A 20,668-nucleotide genomic window follows, 5' to 3' on the forward strand; every position below is an offset into this window, starting at 1 on the left:
ACACAGAGTAACACGCACACACTCTCCTATACGCACACACTCTCTTACACGCACACACAGAGTAACATGCACACACTCTCTTACACGCACACACAGAGTAACACGCACACACTCTCTTACACGCACACACAGAGTAACACGCACACACTCTCTTACACGCACACACAGAGTAACACGCACACACTCTCTTACACGCACACACAGAGTGACACACACACTCTCTTACACGCACACACAGAGTAACACACACACTCTCTTACACGCACACACAGAGTAACACGCACACACTCTTCCACGCACACACAGAGTAACACGCACACACTCTCCTATACGCACACACTCTCTTACACGCACACACAGAGTAACACGCACACACTCTCTTACACGCACACACAGAGTGACACACACACTCTCTTACACGCACACACAGAGTGACACACACACTCTCTTACACGCACACACAGAGTGACACACACACTCTCTTACACGCACACACAGAGTGACACACACACTCTTACATGCACACACAGAGTGACACACACACTCTCTTACACGCACACACAGAGTGACACACACACTCTCTTACACGCACACACAGAGTGACACACACACTCTCTTACACGCACACACAGAGTGACACACACACTCTCTTACACGCACACACACTCTCTTACACGCACACACAGAGTAACACGCACACACTCTTCCACGCACACACAGAGTAACACGCACACACTCTCCTATACGCACACACTCTCTTACACGCACACACAGAGTAACACGCACACACTCTCTTACACGCACACACAGAGTAACACGCACACACTCTCTTACACGCACACACAGAGTGACACACACACTCTCTTACACGCACACACAGAGTAACACACACACTCTCTTACACGCACACACAGAGTAACACGCACACACTCTTCCACGCACACACAGAGTAACACGCACACACTCTCCTATACGCACACACTCTCTTACACGCACACACAGAGTAACACGCACACACTCTCTTACACGCACACACAGAGTAACACGCACACACTCTCTTACACGCACACACAGAGTAACACGCACACACTCTCTTACACGCACACACAGAGTGACACACACACTCTCTTACACGCACACACAGAGTAACACACACACACTCTCTTACACGCACACACAGAGTAACACGCACACACTCTCTTACACGCACACACAGAGTAACACGCACACACTCTCTTACACGCACACACAGAGTAACACGCACACACAGAGTAACACGCACACACTCTCTTACACGCACACACAGAGTAACACGCACACACTCTCTTACACGCACACACAGAGTGACACGCACACACTCTCTTACATGCACACACAGAGTGACACGCACACACTCTCTTACACGCACACACAGAGTGACACGCACACACTCTCTTACACGCACACACAGAGTAACACGCACACACTCTCTTACACGCACACACACTCTCTTACACGCACACACAGAGTGACACACACACTCTCTTACACGCACACACAGAGTGACGCACACACTCTCTTACACGCACACACAGAGTGACACACACACTCTTACACGCACACACAGAGTGACACACACACTCTCTTACACGCACACACAGAGTGACACACACACTCTCTTACACGCACACACAGAGTGACACACACACTCTCTTACAGGCACACACAGAGTGACACACAAACTCTCTTACACGCACACAGAGTGACACACACACTCTTACACGCACACACAGAGTGACACACACACTCTTACACGCACACACAGAGTGACACACACACTCTTACACGCACACACAGAGTGACACACACACTCTTACACGCACACACAGAGTGACACACACTCTCTTACACGCACACACAGAGTGACACACACACTCTCTTACACGCACACACAGAGTGACACACACACTCTCTTACACGCACACACAGAGTGACACACACACTCTCTTACACGCACACACAGAGTGACACACACACTCTCTTACACGCACACACAGAGTGACACACACACTCTCTTACACGCACACACAGAGTGACACATACACTCTCTTACACGCACACACAGAGTGACACACTCACTCTTACACGCACACACAGAGTGACACACACACTCTTACATGCACACACAGAGTGACACACACACTCTTACACGCACACACAGAGTGACACACACACTCTCTTACACGCACACACAGAGTGACACACACACACTCTTACACGCACACACAGAGTGACACACACACTCTCTTACACGCACACACAGAGTGACACACACACTCTCTTACACGCACACACAGAGTGACACACACACTCTCTTACACGCACACACAGAGTGACACACACACTCTCTTACACGCACACACAGAGTGACACACACACTCTTACATGCACACACAGAGTGACACACACACTCTCTTACACGCACACACAGAGTGACACACACACTCTCTTACACGCACACACAGAGTGACACACACACTCTCTTACACGCACACACAGAGTGACACACACACTCTCTTACACGCACACACACTCTCTTACACGCACACACAGAGTGACACACACACTCTCTTTCGCACACAGAGTGACACACACACTCTGTTACATGCACACACCAAGTGACACACACACTCAATTACATGCACACACACAGTGACACACACTCCTGTATATACACTGCAATACAGCACAGTGACACACTAACAAGCACACACAGTGACACACACAGGACACACACTCTCACACGCACACACACAGTGACACTCACTTACATGCACACACACAGTGACACACACTCCTGCAAATACACTGCAATACAACACTAACATATCATATGCCAACATATTTATGGGTTGGCTGGAAGGAATCTGTATATATGCAGAGAGTAATCCGTTCTTAGATTCATTTAGGGCTGTAAATGTGTGTATTCACGTAACCTCACTTTGGGAAATCTTCTTTCTACCAGCCAAGTATCCAGCACAGTCAGCTATGGCTCTTGGCTAAATATAAAATGTGATAACCCAAGGCCTGTGAATATCTAACAATAAGCAGACATTTTCATTCATGTGAGAAAGGCCAAATCATTGGCATCAAGGGAGGTATCAATTGTTCTACGTCCTATGTAGTGTACCTAATAGAATGTACAATACACCACCTGCATTATGTAGTGTGACTACTAGGGATGTTAGAACTAGGATACGAGAACATTTGGGATAAATCTCTAATGAGAAACGTAGCTCAGAACTATATAGGCATTTTATAGATGTACACAATAAAAATGTAAATAGCTTCAAGTGGTGTGCTATTAAAAAGGTTGGTAATCCACAAAAAAGTGGCGATAGGAATAGAACACTTTCCAGATTAGGGTATTAAATATTTATGTAAACAGACACTGTAATTAGGTGGTATTTTATTATGAACATTATTTTGATTTTTATATGTGGTTACTTCATTGCTAATTTATCTATGTATTTATTCACTTAATTTTGCTTTTTTGGTTGTGTAATTATGGTGGTACTGTTACTTTGATATCAAGCAACAATATTGTATTGTATATACTCAATTTGTAACCATTCTTTTATACATATTTCTATCTTTACTTAGTGTAATACGTAAAGAGTTAAGCAGGTGTGTATAATTAGTCAAATCCAATAGGAATTCAATTACTGTTTTTAAACAGGTGTATTGACATATGCTAGTTAGGTATATGATTATGGCATCAAGGCGAAACGCGTAAGACCAGTCAATACCTGATGTCCTTTGCTGTATTTTAACTTCTTTCAATAAAGACAGTGTTTTTATATTCTACAGTGGAGGCTCCGAACTTTCTTTCTTTGATTGAACAGTAACATGCGCACACACAGTGACACAAATACTCACATGTACACACAGTGACACACACCTGCAAATACATGCACACATATGCACACTCACATACAGATACCTGAAACACTTATACAGCATACATACAGTGACACACACACACCTGCAAATACATGCACACTCACACACAAACAGATACCTGAAACACTTATACAGCATACATACAGTGACACACACCTGCAAATACATGCACACATATGCACGCTCATACACAGATACCTGAAACAGTTATACAGCATACATACAGTGACACACACACACCTGCAAATACATGCACACATATGCACGCTCACATACAGATACCTGAAACACTTATACAGCATACATACAGTGACACACACACAACTGCAAATACATGCACACATATGCACGCTCACACAAGGATACATGAAACACTTATACAGCACACACACAGTGACACACACTCCTGTAAATACACTGCAATACAGCACAGTGATACACTAACATACACAGGGACACACACCTGAATATACATGCACACATTTACACGCTCACACACAAACAGCAAATAGATCCCTGACACACTAATACAGGCAGGGAGAAACGCGTTAATGTTGTGCAGTTTGTTTTAAACTACTTACTAATACTGAACAGTGAAGTGTGTTTTTTGAATCCGTGGTATTTTTATTCTCTATTTCTGGTATATAGAGAACTTAAGACAAGATTTTCCAATATCTATCCTGCGTGCGGATGATAAAAATATTCTATCTTGCAATCTTTGGGAGTGAACCGGCTTCTATTTGAAAAACAGTTACCTGCCTGTGATGACCGGAGTGCTGTGACGTATTAGACACGTGACCTAACGGCTCAGAGAAGGAAGACACGCTGAGACGGATTGGCAGGTTTGGGGACTGCTTTCCATGGCCTCTGCACAGGATTAAGGTACTGTTTCATGTCTCCTTCATGACACTGTTTGCCGCATGTTAAGATTCCTCCGATTTCTTTGCGGCTCACACTGTGACATTGCAACACAGTTGCCCTTCAGACCAGCTTTTACCAATTGATCTTTGGATACAAATTTTGTTTGTATTTCAAGTTAACACCTTTTAGGTGCAGGTACAGATTATAACCCTGAACTTTGGTGGTTGCAATATTCCCAAATAAGTATTTTTTAACTATCATATATTGTTTTTTATATAAGCGCTTCTTTCTATATCCACTAAGAGTTTGGTTTTATACATTTGTACTCTCTTTTGGTGCTATATCAGAGACGTCCGATTCTATATGAATATGCTCTTTTAAATAATATGTTTTAATAAATTGTATTTTATACTATTAATTTACTGATTCCTTATGTCATATCTTTAGCTTATTGTAGTGCTCTGACTTATACTTTGTGTTTTGAATTATCTTTTTATCCTAAACAGAGGGCTTTAGGATTAGTAAGGAATGGAGTTTGATATAGTAGCTTGGCGCACACTCCTCCTGTTGCATTTACACTCATACAGCACACACACAGTGACACACACCTGGAAATGCATGCACACATTCAAACAACAAGAACTGGATCCCTGAGACATACAGCAGTAAACCAGCTCATCGAGATTCACCTTTTAATCTCTGCTTTGTGGTGATGTGACTGGTGTCGACTAAAAACAAAGCAGTTACAGAAGTAAGATAAGCTAGGTGACATACCACAAACGCTAATGGTGAGGCCTTGAGACGTGTCTGTGTCATTATACGCTACTTTAATCTGTCACTTTGTGTCGCACACAGCATCATTATATGTTACAGACACCACAGAGCCACTGTTTTATACCTGAGCTGATGAGGCTGTATTCTAGATTATACTAAATAATTTTGGGACCCAGGGTGGTTGTGGCACTAGTCACTTGTGAGGTCGGGCTATAATGATGCTCACAGTCTGGCACACATATCTTATAACACACCACAGGGCATCATTGCACAATCAGTTTTACTCATATTCTAGTAGAAAATAATTCTCAGAGCCACACATGTTGCATACCTGGCTGAGACACGGCAGTGGCAGTAAATTGGGTGGCCCAAGGAGGAGGGTTCTTCTGTCCACCATATTGAGCCATGGTGAGCTGAGGTCACAGGCTGCTTGTGGGCTGTTACAAATGGTTTGATCTGTGCACAGAAATAGATATTAACTACAGAGGAGATTTATAGATGACGTACAGAGGAGATTTATAGGAGGACGTATAGAGGAGATATATAGATGACGTACAGAGGAGATATATAGATGACGTACAGAGGAGATTTATAGATGACGTACAGAGGAGATTTATAGATGACGTACAGAGGAGATATATAGATGACGTACAAACAAACATACACTGAATTATTTTAGTACCTACATAGAATTAACCATTGAATGGAAAGTTGATGTACACAACCTACACTAAAGTATGGACTAATACAGTCTCATCCCAACTTTCAAGCCTTATTTTCTATAAAACCAGTAATGGATACTGCACAGCTGGTGACTGACCAGTTCTGCACCAAATGCAGCTGACACCTCAACAACTAACCTGGTGCACAGGAGATCCACTTGTTAACCCATAGCTGCCAACAAGGCTGCACAGCTTACCATGGAATTTTAGAAGAAAAAAAAAAACACAAAAACAAAAACGCATAACACAGAGGGGCCTGGTGACTTAAAGTGAATGTAAATTTTGATGCTAAAGTGCCAGATTTTTAAAAATTAAATTAAAAACAGGGGCACTTAGATTCATCAAAATTTACATTTCACTCCTGTTGTGAAAATATTTACCTTTTTATCTTGACAACTGCTCCAGCTTCCCCTAATCGTCTCAAGCCTCTTCCTACGTCAGAAATGACGGATCGGTCATCCACCAATCACGGTTTCCCCCCCAGGGGAATTAGTGTCTGATTCAAACCCGTGATTGGAGGAAGCCGGATTCCTCATTTTAGACCCAGGAAGAGGCTTTGCGACGGGCGGAGGAAGCGATGCAGAAGCTGTGAAGATTAAAAGGTAAGGTTTTTTTTCACAACGAGTGAAATGTAAATTTTGATGAATTAAAGTGCCCCTGTTTCTAATTGGATTTTTAAAAACCGGGCACTTTAGCATCAAAATTTACATTCACTTTAAGCTCTCTGGTCTGGTGACTTCAAGGGACACTAAACCCAAATTCTTTCTTTCATGATTCAGATAGAGCAGCAATTTTAAGCAACTTTCTAATTTACTCCTATTATCAATTTTTCTTCGTTCGTTGCTATCTTTATTTAAAAAGCAGGAATGTGATGCATAGGAGCCGGCCCATTTTTGTTTGAGAACCTGGGTTATGCTTGCTTATTGGTGGGTAAATGTAAACTGCCAATAAGCAAGCGCTATCCATGGTGCCGAACCTAAAATGGACTGGCTGCTAAGATTTACATTCCTGCTTTTAAAATAAAAATAGCAAGAGAACGAAGAAAAACTGATAATAGGAGTAAATTAGAAAGTTGCTTAAATTTGCTGCTGTGTCTGAATCCTGAAAGAACAAATGTGGGTTCAGTGTCCCTTTAAAGCTCTCTGATCTGGTGACTTAAAGCACCATAGGCTCTCTGTGCAAGTGCTGTGTTTAAAATGCTGGTGCACGGTGCATACTTAAAGGGACAGTCAACACCAGAATTTGTGTTGTTTAAAAAGAAAGATAATCCCTTTATTACCCATTCCCCAGTTTTGAAAGACCAACACTGTTATATTAATACACTTTTTACCTCTGTGATTACCTTGTGTCTAAGCCTCTGCTGACTGCCCCCTTATTTCAGTTCTTTTGACAGACTTGCAGTTTAGCCAATCAGTGCTCACTCCTAGGTCACTTTACGTGCATGAGCTCAATGTTATCTATATGAAACATGTGAACTAATGCCCTCTAGTGGTCAAAATGTATTCAGATTAGAGGCAGTCTTTAAGGTCTAAGAAATTAGCATATGAACCTCCTAGGTTTAGCTTTCAACTAAGAATACCAAGAGAACAAAGCAAAATTGGTGATAAAAGTAAATTGCGAAGTTGTTTAAAATTGCATGCCCTATTTAAATCATGAAAGTTTTTTTTGGACTTGACTGTCCCTTTAAATGCACTTTTGCAACAGCTATAGATTTTATTAGAAGCATTTTTGCTAAAACGTGTTTATTCCAAAAATGCTTCTATTCAACTGTGTGGATTCCAGTTTTGGCTGGAATGTCCCTTTTAAATAAGTTCACCTGCATGAGCACAATGTTATCAATATGGCACATATGAACTAATGGCCTCTAGCTGTGAAAATGTCAAATGCATTCAGATAAGCGGCAGCCTTCAAGGGCTTAGAAATTATCATATGAGCCTACCTAGGTTTGGCTTGCAACTAAGAATAACAAGAGAACAAAGCAAATTTGATGATAAAAGTAAATTAGAAAGTTGATTAAAATGGCATGTCCTATCTGAATCAGTTTAATGACAGTTTAATTTGGACTTTACTATCCCCTTAAGACACGTGCACGCTCTTGAGCTCATTTAAGATTACTTTAACAAAGGATAACAAAAAAACTAAGCAAAATTGAATATAGAAGTAAATTGGAAAGTTAATTAAAAAGTCAGCTCTATCCAGTCAATTTACGTTTCATTTTGACTTTACTGTTCCTTTAAAGGGACAGTCTACAATAGAATTTTTATTGTTTTAAAAGATAGATAATCCCTTTATTACCCATTCCCCAGTTTTGCATAACCAACACAGTTATATTAATATACTTTTTACCTCTGTGATTACCTTGTATCTAAGCCTCTGCAGACTGCTCCTTATCTCAGTTATATTAATATACTTTTTACCACTGTGATTACCTTGTATCTAAGCATCTTCTGACAGCCCCCTGATCACATGACTATTTATTTATTATCTATTGGCTTGCAGTTAATACTGTTTTGTGCTAAAATCTTAAATAACTCCCCGGGCGTGAACACAATTTTATCTATATGTCCCACATGAACTAGCAGTCTCCTGTTGTGAAAAACAAAAAAGCATGTGATTAAGAGGCTGTCTAAAGAGCCTTTGAAACAGGCAGAAATGTAGAGGTTTGGATGTTATAAAGTATATTAATGTAGCAATGTTAGTTGTGCAAAGCTGGGGAATGGGTAATAAAGGTGTTACCTATCTTTATAATCAATAACAATTTTAGTGTAGACTGTCCCTTTAAGTTATCTTGTTTTCAACAAAGATCTAAATGATCAGCCACAAACCTCCCTGTAACAAAATTATACAAAATAAAGAACTTTATTGATACGGTACAAAACACAGATGCAAAGCAGCAGGGGTAACTATGTAGCTCTGGGCAAAGCTTCAAACATAGTCCCAGCCAGTCCAGTGTGGCCATAACACCTCTCCCCCTCTGTAATACAAAGGGCCCCAGTAATCACTAATGAGCTAAGAATCATCACCCTGTGTACTATCAGTATAAGCAACGGTACCCTATCCGGTGACCTATCAGCTAATCAGCACAACAGTGAACTATCAGCGCAACAGTGACCTATCAGCTAATCAGCGCTATGGTGACCTATCAGCTAATCAGCGCTATGGTGACCTATCAGCTAATCAGCGCTATGGTGCCCTCTCAGTATCAGCTAATCAGTGCTATGGTGACCTATCAGCTAATCAGCGCTATGGTGACCTATCAGCTAATCAGCGCTATGGTGCCCTCTCAGTATCAGCTAATCAGCGCTATGGTGACCTATCAGCTAATCAGCGCTATGGTGACCTATCAGCTAATCAGCGCTATGGTGACCTCTCAGTATCAGCTAATCAGCGCTATGGTGACCTATCAGCGCTATGGTGTCCTATCAGTATCAGCTAATCAGCGCTATGGTGTCCTCTCAGTATCAGCTAATCAGCGCTATGGTGACCTATCAGTATCAGCTAATCAGCGCTATGGTGCCCTATCAGTATTAGCTAATCAGCGCTATGGTGACCTATCAGTATCAGCTAATCAGCGCTATGGTGCCCTATCAGTATCAGCTAATCAGCGCTATGGTGCCCTATCAGTATCAGCTAATAAGCGCTATGGTGCCCTATCAGTATCAGCTAATCAGCGCTATGGTGCCCTATCAGTATCAGCTAATCAGCGCTATGGTGACCTATCAGTATCAGCTAATCAGCGCTATGGTGACCTATCAGTATCAGCTAATCAGCGCTATGGTGACCTATCAGTATCAGCTAATCAGCGCTATGGTGTCCTATCAGTATCAGCTAATCAGCGCTATGGTGCCCTATCAGTATCAGCTAATAAGCGCTATGGTGCCTATCAGTATCAGCTAATCAGCACTATGGTGCCCTATCAGTATCAGCGCTATGGTGACCTCTCAGTATCAGCTAATCAGCACTATGGTGACCTATCAGTATCAGCTAATCAACGCTATGGTGTCCTATCAGTATCAGCTAATCAGCGCTATGGTGTCCTCTCAGTATCAGCTAATCAGCACTATGGTGCCCTATCAGTATCAGCTAATCAGCGCTATGGTGTCCTATCAGTATCAGCTAATCAGCACTATGGTGCCCTCTCAGTATCAGCTAATCAGCACTATGGTGACCTATCAGTATCAGCTAATCAGCGCTATGGTGCCCTATCAGTATCAGCTAATCAGCGCTATGGTGCCCTCTCAGTATCAGCTAATCAGCGCTATGGTGACCTCTCAGTATCAGCTAATCAGCGCTATGGTGACCTCTCAGTATCAGCTAATCAGCGCTATGGTGCCCTCTCAGTATCAGCTAATCAGCGCTATGGTGCCCTATCAGTATCAGCGCTATGGTGACCTTTCAGTATCAGCTAATCAGCCCTATGGTGCCCTATCAGTATCAGCTAATCAGCGCTATGGTGTCCTATCAGTATCAGCTAATCAGCACTATGGTGCCCTATCAGTATCAGCGCTATGGTGACCTCTCAGTATCAGCTAATCAGCGCTATGGTGACCTATCAGTATTAGCTAATCAGCACTATGGTGACCTATCAGTATCAGCTAATCAGCACTATGGTGCCCTCTCAGTATCAGCTAATCAGCACTATGGTGTCCTCTCAGTATCAGCTAATCAGCGCTATGGTGTCCTCTCAGTATCAGCTAATCAGCACTATGGTGTCCTCTCAGTATCAGCTAATCAGCACTATGGTGTCCTCTCAGTATCAGCTAATCAGCACTATGGTGTCCTCTCAGTATCAGCTAATCAGCGCTATGGTGACCTATCAGTATTAGCTAATCAGCACTATGGTGACCTATCAGTATCAGCTAATCAGCACTATGGTGCCCTCTCAGTATCAGCTAATCAGCACTATGGTGTCCTCTCAGTATCAGCTAATCAGCACTATGGTGTCCTCTCAGTATCAGCTAATCAGCGCTATGGTGTCCTCTCAGTATCAGCTAATCAGCGCTATGGTGACCTATCAGTATTAGCTAATCAGCACTATGGTGACCTATCAGTATCAGCTAATCAGCACTATGGTGCCCTCTCAGTATCAGCTAATCAGCACTATGGTGCCCTCTCAGTATCAGCTAATCAGCACTATGGTGACCTCTCAGTATCAGCTAATCAGCACTATGGTGCCCTCTCAGTATCATCTAATCAGCACTATGGTGCCCTCTCAGTATCAGCTAATCAGCACTATGGTGCCCTCTCAGTATCAGCTAATCAGCACTATGGTGACCTATCAGCTAATCAGCGCTATGGTGCCCTCTCAGTATCAGCTAATCAGCACTATGGTGACCTATCAGTATCAGCTAATCAGCACTATGGTGCCCTATCAGTATCAGCTAATCAGCACTATGGTGCCCTCTCAGTATCAGCTAATCAGCGCTATGGTGACCTCTCAGTATCAGCTAATCAGCACTATGGTGCCCTATCAGTATCAGCTAATCAGCACTATGGTGCCCTCTCAGTATCAGCTAATCAGCGCTATGGTGCCCTCTCAGTATCAGCTAATCAGCACTATGGTGCCCTATCAGTATCAGCTAATCAGCACTATGGTGCCCTCTCAGTATCAGCTAATCAGCACTATGGTGCCCTATCAGTATCAGCTAATCAGCACTATGGTGCCCTCTCAGTATCAGCTAATCAGCGCTATGGTGACCTATCAGTATCAGCTAATCAGCACTATGGTGACCTATCAGTATCAGCTAATCAGCACTATGGTGACCTATCAGTATCAGCTAATCAGCACTATGGTGCCCTATCAGTATCAGCTAATCAGCACTATGGTGCCCTCTCAGTATCAGCTAATCAGCGCTATGGTGCCCTCTCAGTATCAGCTAATCAGCACTATGGTGACCTATCAGTATCAGCTAATCAGCGCTATGGTGCCCTATCAGTATCAGCTAATCAGCGCTATGGTGCCCTATCAGTATCAGCTAATCAGCACTATGGTGCCCTCTCAGTATCAGCTAATCAGCACTATGGTGACCTATCAGTATCAGCTAATCAGCACTATGGTGCCCTCTCAGTATCAGCTAATCAGCGCTATGGTGCCCTCTCAGTATCAGCTAATCAGCGCTATGGTGCCCTCTCAGTATCAGCTAATCAGCACTATGGTGCCCTCTCAGTATCAGCTAATCAGCACTATGGTGACCTATCAGTATCAGCTAATCAGCACTATGGTGACCTATCAGTATCAGCTAATCAGCACTATGGTGCCCTCTCAGTATCAGCTAATCAGCACTATGGTGACCTATCAGTATCAGCTAATCAGCACTATGGTGACCTATCAGTATCAGCTAATCAGCGCTATGGTGCCCTCTCAGTATCAGCTAATCAGCACTATGGTGCCCTATAAGCTAATCAGCGCTATGGTGCCCTCTCAGTATCAGCTAATCAGCACTATGGTGACCTATCAGCTAATCAGCACTATGGTGACCTATCAGTATCAGCTAATCAGCACTATGGTGCCCTCTCAGTATCAGCTAATCAGCACTATGGTGACCTATCAGCTAATCAGCACTATGGTGACCTATCAGTATCAGCTAATCAGCACTATGGTGTCCTATCAGTATCAGCTAATCAGCGCTATGGTGCCCTCTCAGTATCAGCTAATCAGCACTATGGTGCCCTATCAGTATCAGCTAATCAGCACTATGGTGCCCTCTCAGTATCAGCTAATCAGCACTATGGTGCCCTCTCAGTATCAGCTAATCAGCACTATGGTGACCTATCAGCTAATCAGCACTATGGTGACCTATCAGTATCAGCTAATCAGCACTATGGTGTCCTATCAGTATCAGCTAATCAGCGCTATGGTGCCCTCTCAGTATCAGCTAATCAGCACTATGGTGCCCTATCAGTATCAGCTAATCAGCACTATGGTGCCCTCTCAGTATCAGCTAATCAGCACTATGGTGACCTATCAGTATCAGCTAATCAGCACTATGGTGTCTATGAGCCAATAAATGCTATAGGCGCTATCAATAATGGTCAATCAAATCCATGTGTGCTGTTCCTATTGGCGAATCAGCTGGATGGGTGCTGCCCCAGTTCGCCAATCAGTGTTATGGGTGCTGTCCCTGTCAGCCAATGAGCGCGGTACTAGCTACATTCTGCTGAATCAGGGGTCAGTATTGGCCCTGGTGGGAGCCGTATCTTGTACCACACACAGCCGTGACGTTAAGTGTGACCTACAGAACCCCGGTCCCACCTCACCCCCAGCCGCTCCACCCGGTGCCTTATAACTCCATGTCCGTCAACCTCTGCTCCTCATTTTGCGCATGCGTCCTGGCCGACAGCGTCGCGCTCGTTACGTCACTCGGCATTCGCGCATGTATCAACTGCCGCTGTTGTTGTGATTTTTTTTTTTAATATTAAAACAACTTTATTAACAAACAACGATGACACAAGTTTTCATATTATACTAGGAGGGTCCTGGCTGCCTTATACTGTTTGGGTCTGTGTTAACCACTTCTATAACACATTTTCATATCATAGCAGGTATTTATTTTCAGAGATTTTTGGTCTGCAGGGGAGTCAGAACTTTCATAATGTATAATATGATTTTAAGTAAGCAATATTTTATATTAGTTTTTCCCTACTAGGTGCATATTTTGAAGGGTCCAGCCCTTTAGGGAGAAGGAGAAGTCCGGTGTCTTAAATGAAAACGTCTACAATACAAATGCATAGTTTACAATGCTGTTGTTTTACTATACACTGGTAGCGCAACATCATATCCTGCATCCCCTGACAGGCAGACACATAACCCTGACAGGCAGACACATAACCCTGACAGGCAGACACATAACCCTGACAGGCAGACACATAACCCTGACAGGCAGACACATAACCCTGACAGGCAGACACATAACCCTGACAGGCAGACACATAACCCTGACAGGCAGACACATAACCCTGACAGGCAGACACATAACCCTGACAGGCAGACACATAACCCTGACAGGCAGACACATAACCCTGACAGGCAGACACATAACTCTGACAGGCAGACACATAACTCTGACAGGCAGACACATAACCCTGACAGGCAGACACATAACCCTGACAGGCAGACACATAACCCTGACAGGCAGACACATAACTCTGACAGGCAGACACATAACTCTGACAGGCAGACACATAACCCTGACAGGCAGACACATAACCCTGACAGGCAGACACATAACCCTGACAGGCAGACACATAACTCTGACAGGCAGACACATAACCCTGACAGGCAGACACATAACCCTGACAGGCAGACACATAACCCTGACAGGCAGACACATAACCCTGACAGGCAGACACATAACTCTGACAGGCAGACACATAACCCTGACAGGCAGACACATAACCCTGACAGGCAGACACATAACCCTGACAGGCAGACACATAACCCTGACAGGCAGACACATAACCCTGACAGGCAGACACATAACCCTGACAGGCAGACACATAACCCTGACAGGCAGACACATAACTCTGACAGGCAGACACATAACCCTGACAGGCAGACACATAACTCTGACAGGCAGACACATAACCCTGACAGGCAGACACATAACCCTGACAGGCAGACACATAACCCTGACAGGCAGACACATAACCCTGACAGGCAGACACATAACCCTGACAGGCAGACACATAACCCTGACAGGCAGACACATAAACCTGACAGGCAGACACATAACCCTGACAGGCAGACACATAACCCTGACAGGCAGACACATAACCCTGACAGGCAGACACATAACACTGACAGGCAGACACATAACCCTGACAGGCAGACACATAACCCTGACAGGCAGACACATAACCCTGACAGGCAGACACATAACCCTGACAGGCAGACACATAACTCTGACAGGCAGACACATAACCCTGACAGGCAGACACATAACCCTGACAGGCAGACACATAACTCTGACAGGCAGACACATAACCCTGACAGGCAGACACATAACTCTGACAGGCAGACACATAACCCTGACAGGCAGACACATAACTCTGACAGGCAGACACATAACCCTGACAGGCAGACACATAAACCTGACAGGCAGACACATAACCCTGACAGGCAGACACATAACCCTGACAGGCAGACACATAACCCTGACAGGCAGACACATAACCCTGACAGGCAGACACATAACTCTGACAGGCAGACACATAACCCTGACAGGCAGACACATAACCCTGACAGGCAGACACATAACTCTGACAGGCAGACACATAACCCTGACAGGCAGACACATAACCCTGACAGGCAGACACATAACCCTGACAGGCAGACACATAACCCTGACAGGCAGACACATAACCCTGACAGGCAGACACATAACCCTGACAGGCAGACACATAACTCTGACAGGCAGACACATAACCCTGACAGGCAGACACATAACCCTGACAGGCAGACACATAACCCTGACAGGCAGACACATAACCCTGACAGGCAGACACATAACCCTGACAGGCAGACACATAACCCTGACAGGCAGACACATAACCCTGACAGGCAGACACATAACCCTGACAGGCAGACACATAACCCTGACAGGCAGACACATAACCCTGACAGGCAGACACATAACCCTGACAGGCAGACACATAACTCTGACAGGCAGACACATAACCCTGACAGGCAGACACATAACTCCGACAGGCAGACACATAACCCTGACAGGCAGACACATAACCCTGACAGGCAGACACATAACCCTGACAGGCAGACACATAACTCTGACAGGCAGACACATAACCCTGACAGGCAGACACATAACCCTGACAGGCAGACACATAACCCTGACAGGCAGACACATAACTCTGACAGGCAGTCAGCATAAACCTTGACAGGCAACACATAACTCCTGACAGGCAGACACATAACTCCGACAGGCAGACACATAACCCTGACAGGCAGGACACATAACCCTGACAGGCAGACACATAACCCTGACAGGGCAGGACACATAACCCTGACAGCAGACACATAACCCTGACACAGACACATAACCCTGACAGGCAGACACATAAACTCTGACAGGCAGACACATAACTCTGACAGGCAGACACATACCCTGACAGGCAGACACATAACCCTGACAGGCAGACACATAACCCTGACAGGGCAGACACATAACCCCTGACAGGCACGACACATAACCCTGACAGGCAGACACATAACCCTGACAGGCAGACACATAACCCTGACAGGCAGACACATAACTCTGACAGGCAGACACATAACCCTGACAGGCAGACACATACTCTGGACAGGCAGGACACATAACCCTGACAGGCAGACACATAACTCCGGACAGGCAGACACATAACCCTGACAGGCAGACACATAACCCTGACAGGCAGACACATAACCCTGACAGGCAGACACATAACCCTGACAGGCAGGACAACATAACCCTGACAGGCAGACACATAACCCTGACAGGCAGACACCTAAGACAGGCCAGACAGCATAACCCTGACAGCAGACACATAACCCGACAGGCCGACACATAACCCTGACAGCAGACACATTACTCTGACAGGCAGACACATAACTCTGACAGGCAGACACATAACTCTGACAGGCAGACACATAACCCTGACAGGCAGACACATAACCCTGACAGGCAGACACATAACCCTGACAGGCAGACACATAACCCTGACAGGCAGACAGGCATACACATAACCCAGACAGGCAGACACATAACCTGAACAGGCAGACACATAACCCTGACAGGCCAGACACATAACCCTGACAGGCAGACACATAACCCTGACAGGCAGACACATAACCCTGACAGGCAGACACATAACCCTGACAGGCAGACACATAACTCTGACAGGCAGACACATAACCCTGACAGGCAGACACATAACCCTGACAGGCAGACACATAACCCTGACAGGCAGACACATAACCCTGACAGGCAGACACATAACCCTGACAGGCAGACACATAACCTCTGACAGGCAGACACATAACCCTGACAGGCAGACACATAACCCTGACAGGCAGACACATAACTCTGACAGGCAGACACATAACCCTGACAGGCAGACACATAACACCTGACAGGCAGACACATAACCCTGACAGGCAGACACATAACCCTGACAGGCAGACACATAACCCTGACAGGCAGACACATAACCCTGACAGGCAGACACATAACCCTGACAGGCAGACACATAACCTGACATGCAGACACATAACCCTGACAGGCAGACACATAACCCTGACAGGCAGACACATAACCCTGACAGGCAGACACATAACCCTGACAGGCAGACACATAACCCTGACAGGCAGACACATAACCCTGACAGGCAGACACATAACCCTGACAGGCAGACACATAACCCTGACAGGCAGACACATAACCCTGACAGGCAGACACATAACCCTGACAGGCAGACACATAACCCTGACAGGCAGACACATAACTCTGACAGGCAGACACATAACCCTGACAGGCAGACACATAACCCTGACAGGCAGACACATAACCCTGACAGGCAGACACATAACCCTGACAGGCAGACACATAACCCTGACAGGCAGACACATAACCCTGACAGGCAGACACATAACCCTGACAGGCAGACACATAACCCTGACAGGCAGACACATAACCCTGACAGGCAGACACATAACCCTGACAGGCAGACACATAACCCTGACAGGCAGACACATAACCCTGACAGGCAGACACATAACCCTGACAGGCAGACACATAACCCTGACAGGCAGACACATAACCCTGACAGGCAGACACATAACCCTGACAGGCAGACACATAACCCTGACAGGCAGACACATAACCCTGACAGGCAGACACATAACCCTGACAGGCAGACACATAACCCTGACAGGCAGACACATAACCCTGACAGGCAGACACATAACCCTGACAGGCAGACACATAACCCTGACAGGCAGACACATAACCCTGACAGGCAGACACATAACCCTGACAGGCAGACACATAACCCTGACAGGCAGACACATAACCCTGACAGGCAGACACATAACTCTGACAGGCAGACACATAACCTCTGACAGGCAGACACATAACCCTGACAGGCAGACACATAACCCTGACAGGCAGACACATAACCCTGACAGGCAGACACATAACTCTGACAGGCAGACACATAACCCTGACAGGCAGACACATAACCCTGACAGGCAGACACATAACCCTGACAGGCAGACACATAACCTGACAGGCAGACACATAACCCTGACAGGCAGACACATAACCCTGACAGGCAGACACATAACCCTGACAGGCAGACACATAACCCTGACAGGCAGACACATAACCCTGACAGGCAGACACATAACCCTGACAGGCAGACACATAACCCTGACAGGCAGACACATAACCCTGACAGGCAGACACATAACCCTGACAGGCAGACACATAACCCTGACAGGCAGACACATAACCCTGACAGGCAGACACATAACCCTGACAGGCAGACACATAACCCTGACAGGCAGACACATAACCCTGACAGGCAGACACATAACTCTGACAGGCAGACACATAACCCTGACAGGCAGACACATAACCCTGACAGGCAGACACATAACCCTGTCAGGCAGACACATAACCCTGACAGGCAGACACATAACCCTGACAGGCAGACACATAACCCTGACAGGCAGACACATAACCCTGACAGGCAGACACATAACCCTGACAGGCAGACACATAACCCTGACAGGCAGACACATAACCCTGACAGGCAGACACATAACCCTGACAGGCAGACACATAACCCTGACAGGCAGACACAATAACCTGAAGGCAGACACATAACTCTGACAGGCAGACCATAACTCTGACAGGCAGAACATAACCCTGACAGGCAGACACATAACCCTGACAGGCAGACACATAACCCCTGACAGGCAGACACATAACCCCTGACAGGCAGGACACATAACCCTGACAGGCAGACACATAACTCCTGACAGGCAGACACATAACCCTGACAGGCAGACACATAACTCTGCCAGGCAGACACATAACCCTGACAGGCAGACACCCATAACTCCTGACAGGCAGACACCATAACCCTGACAGGCAGACACATAACTCCTGACAGGCAGACACATAACCTGACAGGCAGGACACATAACCCTGACAGGCAGACACATAACCCTGACAGGCAGACACATAACCCTGACAGGCAGACACATAACCCTGACAGGCAGGACACATAACTCTGACAGGCAGACCAACATAACCCTGACAGGAGACACATAACCCTGACAGGCAGACACATAACCCTGACAGGCAGACACATAACCCTGACAGGCAGACACATAACCCTGACTGGCAGAAACATAACTCTGACAGGCAGACACATAACCCTGACAGGCAGACACATAACCCTGACAGGCAGACACATAACCCTGACAGGCAGACACATAAACCCTTACAGGCAGACACATAACCCTGACAGGCAGACACATAACCCTGACAGGCAGACACATAACCCTGACAGGCAGACACATAACCCTGACAGGCAGACACATAACCCTGACAGGCAGACACATAACCCTGACAGGCAGACACATAACCCTGACAGGCAGGACACATAACCCTGACAGGCAGACACATAACCTGACAGGCAGACACATAACTCCTGACAGGCAGACACATAACCCTGACAGGCAGACACATAACTCTGACAGGCAGACACATAACCCTGACAGGCAGACACATAACCTCTGACAGGCAGACACATAACCCTGACAGGCAGACACATAACCCTGACAGGCAGGACACATAACCCTGACAGGCAGACACATAACCCTGACAGGCAGACACATAACCCTGACAGGCAGGACACATAACCCTGACAGGCAGACACATAACCCTGACAGGCAGACACATAACCTCTGACAGGCAGACACATAACCCTGACAGGCAGACACATAACTCTGACAGGCAGACACATAACCCTGACAGGGAAAACATAACCCTGACAGCAGACACATAACCTGACATGCCCACTACCCGAAAGGCAGTACCTCCATAACCTGACAGGCAGACACATAACCCTGACAGGCAGACACATAACTCTGACAGGCAGACACATAACCCTGACAGGCAGACACATAACCCTGACAGGCAGACAAATAACCCCTGACAGCAGACCATAACCCTAGACAGGCAGACACATAACCCTGACAGGCAGACACATAACCCTGACAGGCAGACACATAACCCCCTCCTGACAGGCAGACCACATAACCCTGACAGGCAGACACAGTAAACCCTGACAGGGCAGACACATAA

The 20,668-nt window shown here is 45.7% G+C and overlaps 1 protein-coding gene across 1 annotated transcript in view; it reads right to left on the reverse strand.

The window, feature by feature from the left end:
• Window positions 1-13,658, reverse strand: part of LOC128640016 (cell division cycle and apoptosis regulator protein 1-like) — a 146,538-nt gene extending 132,880 nt beyond the window's left edge. Inside the window, exons 1-2 of the mRNA XM_053692318.1 lie at window positions 13,557-13,658; window positions 5,909-6,033 (exon numbers count right to left, since the gene is read on the reverse strand). Coding sequence (XP_053548293.1) covers window positions 5,909-5,984 — 76 coding nt within the window. The 5' untranslated portion in view covers window positions 5,985-6,033; window positions 13,557-13,658. The remainder of the gene's footprint in view (window positions 1-5,908; window positions 6,034-13,556) is intronic.
• Between the last annotated feature and the right edge of the window lie 7,010 nt (window positions 13,659-20,668).

The sequence above is a fragment of the Bombina bombina genome, chromosome 9, assembly GCF_027579735.1.
Source record: "Bombina bombina isolate aBomBom1 chromosome 9, aBomBom1.pri, whole genome shotgun sequence".
Lineage (NCBI taxonomy): Eukaryota > Metazoa > Chordata > Amphibia > Anura > Bombinatoridae > Bombina > Bombina bombina.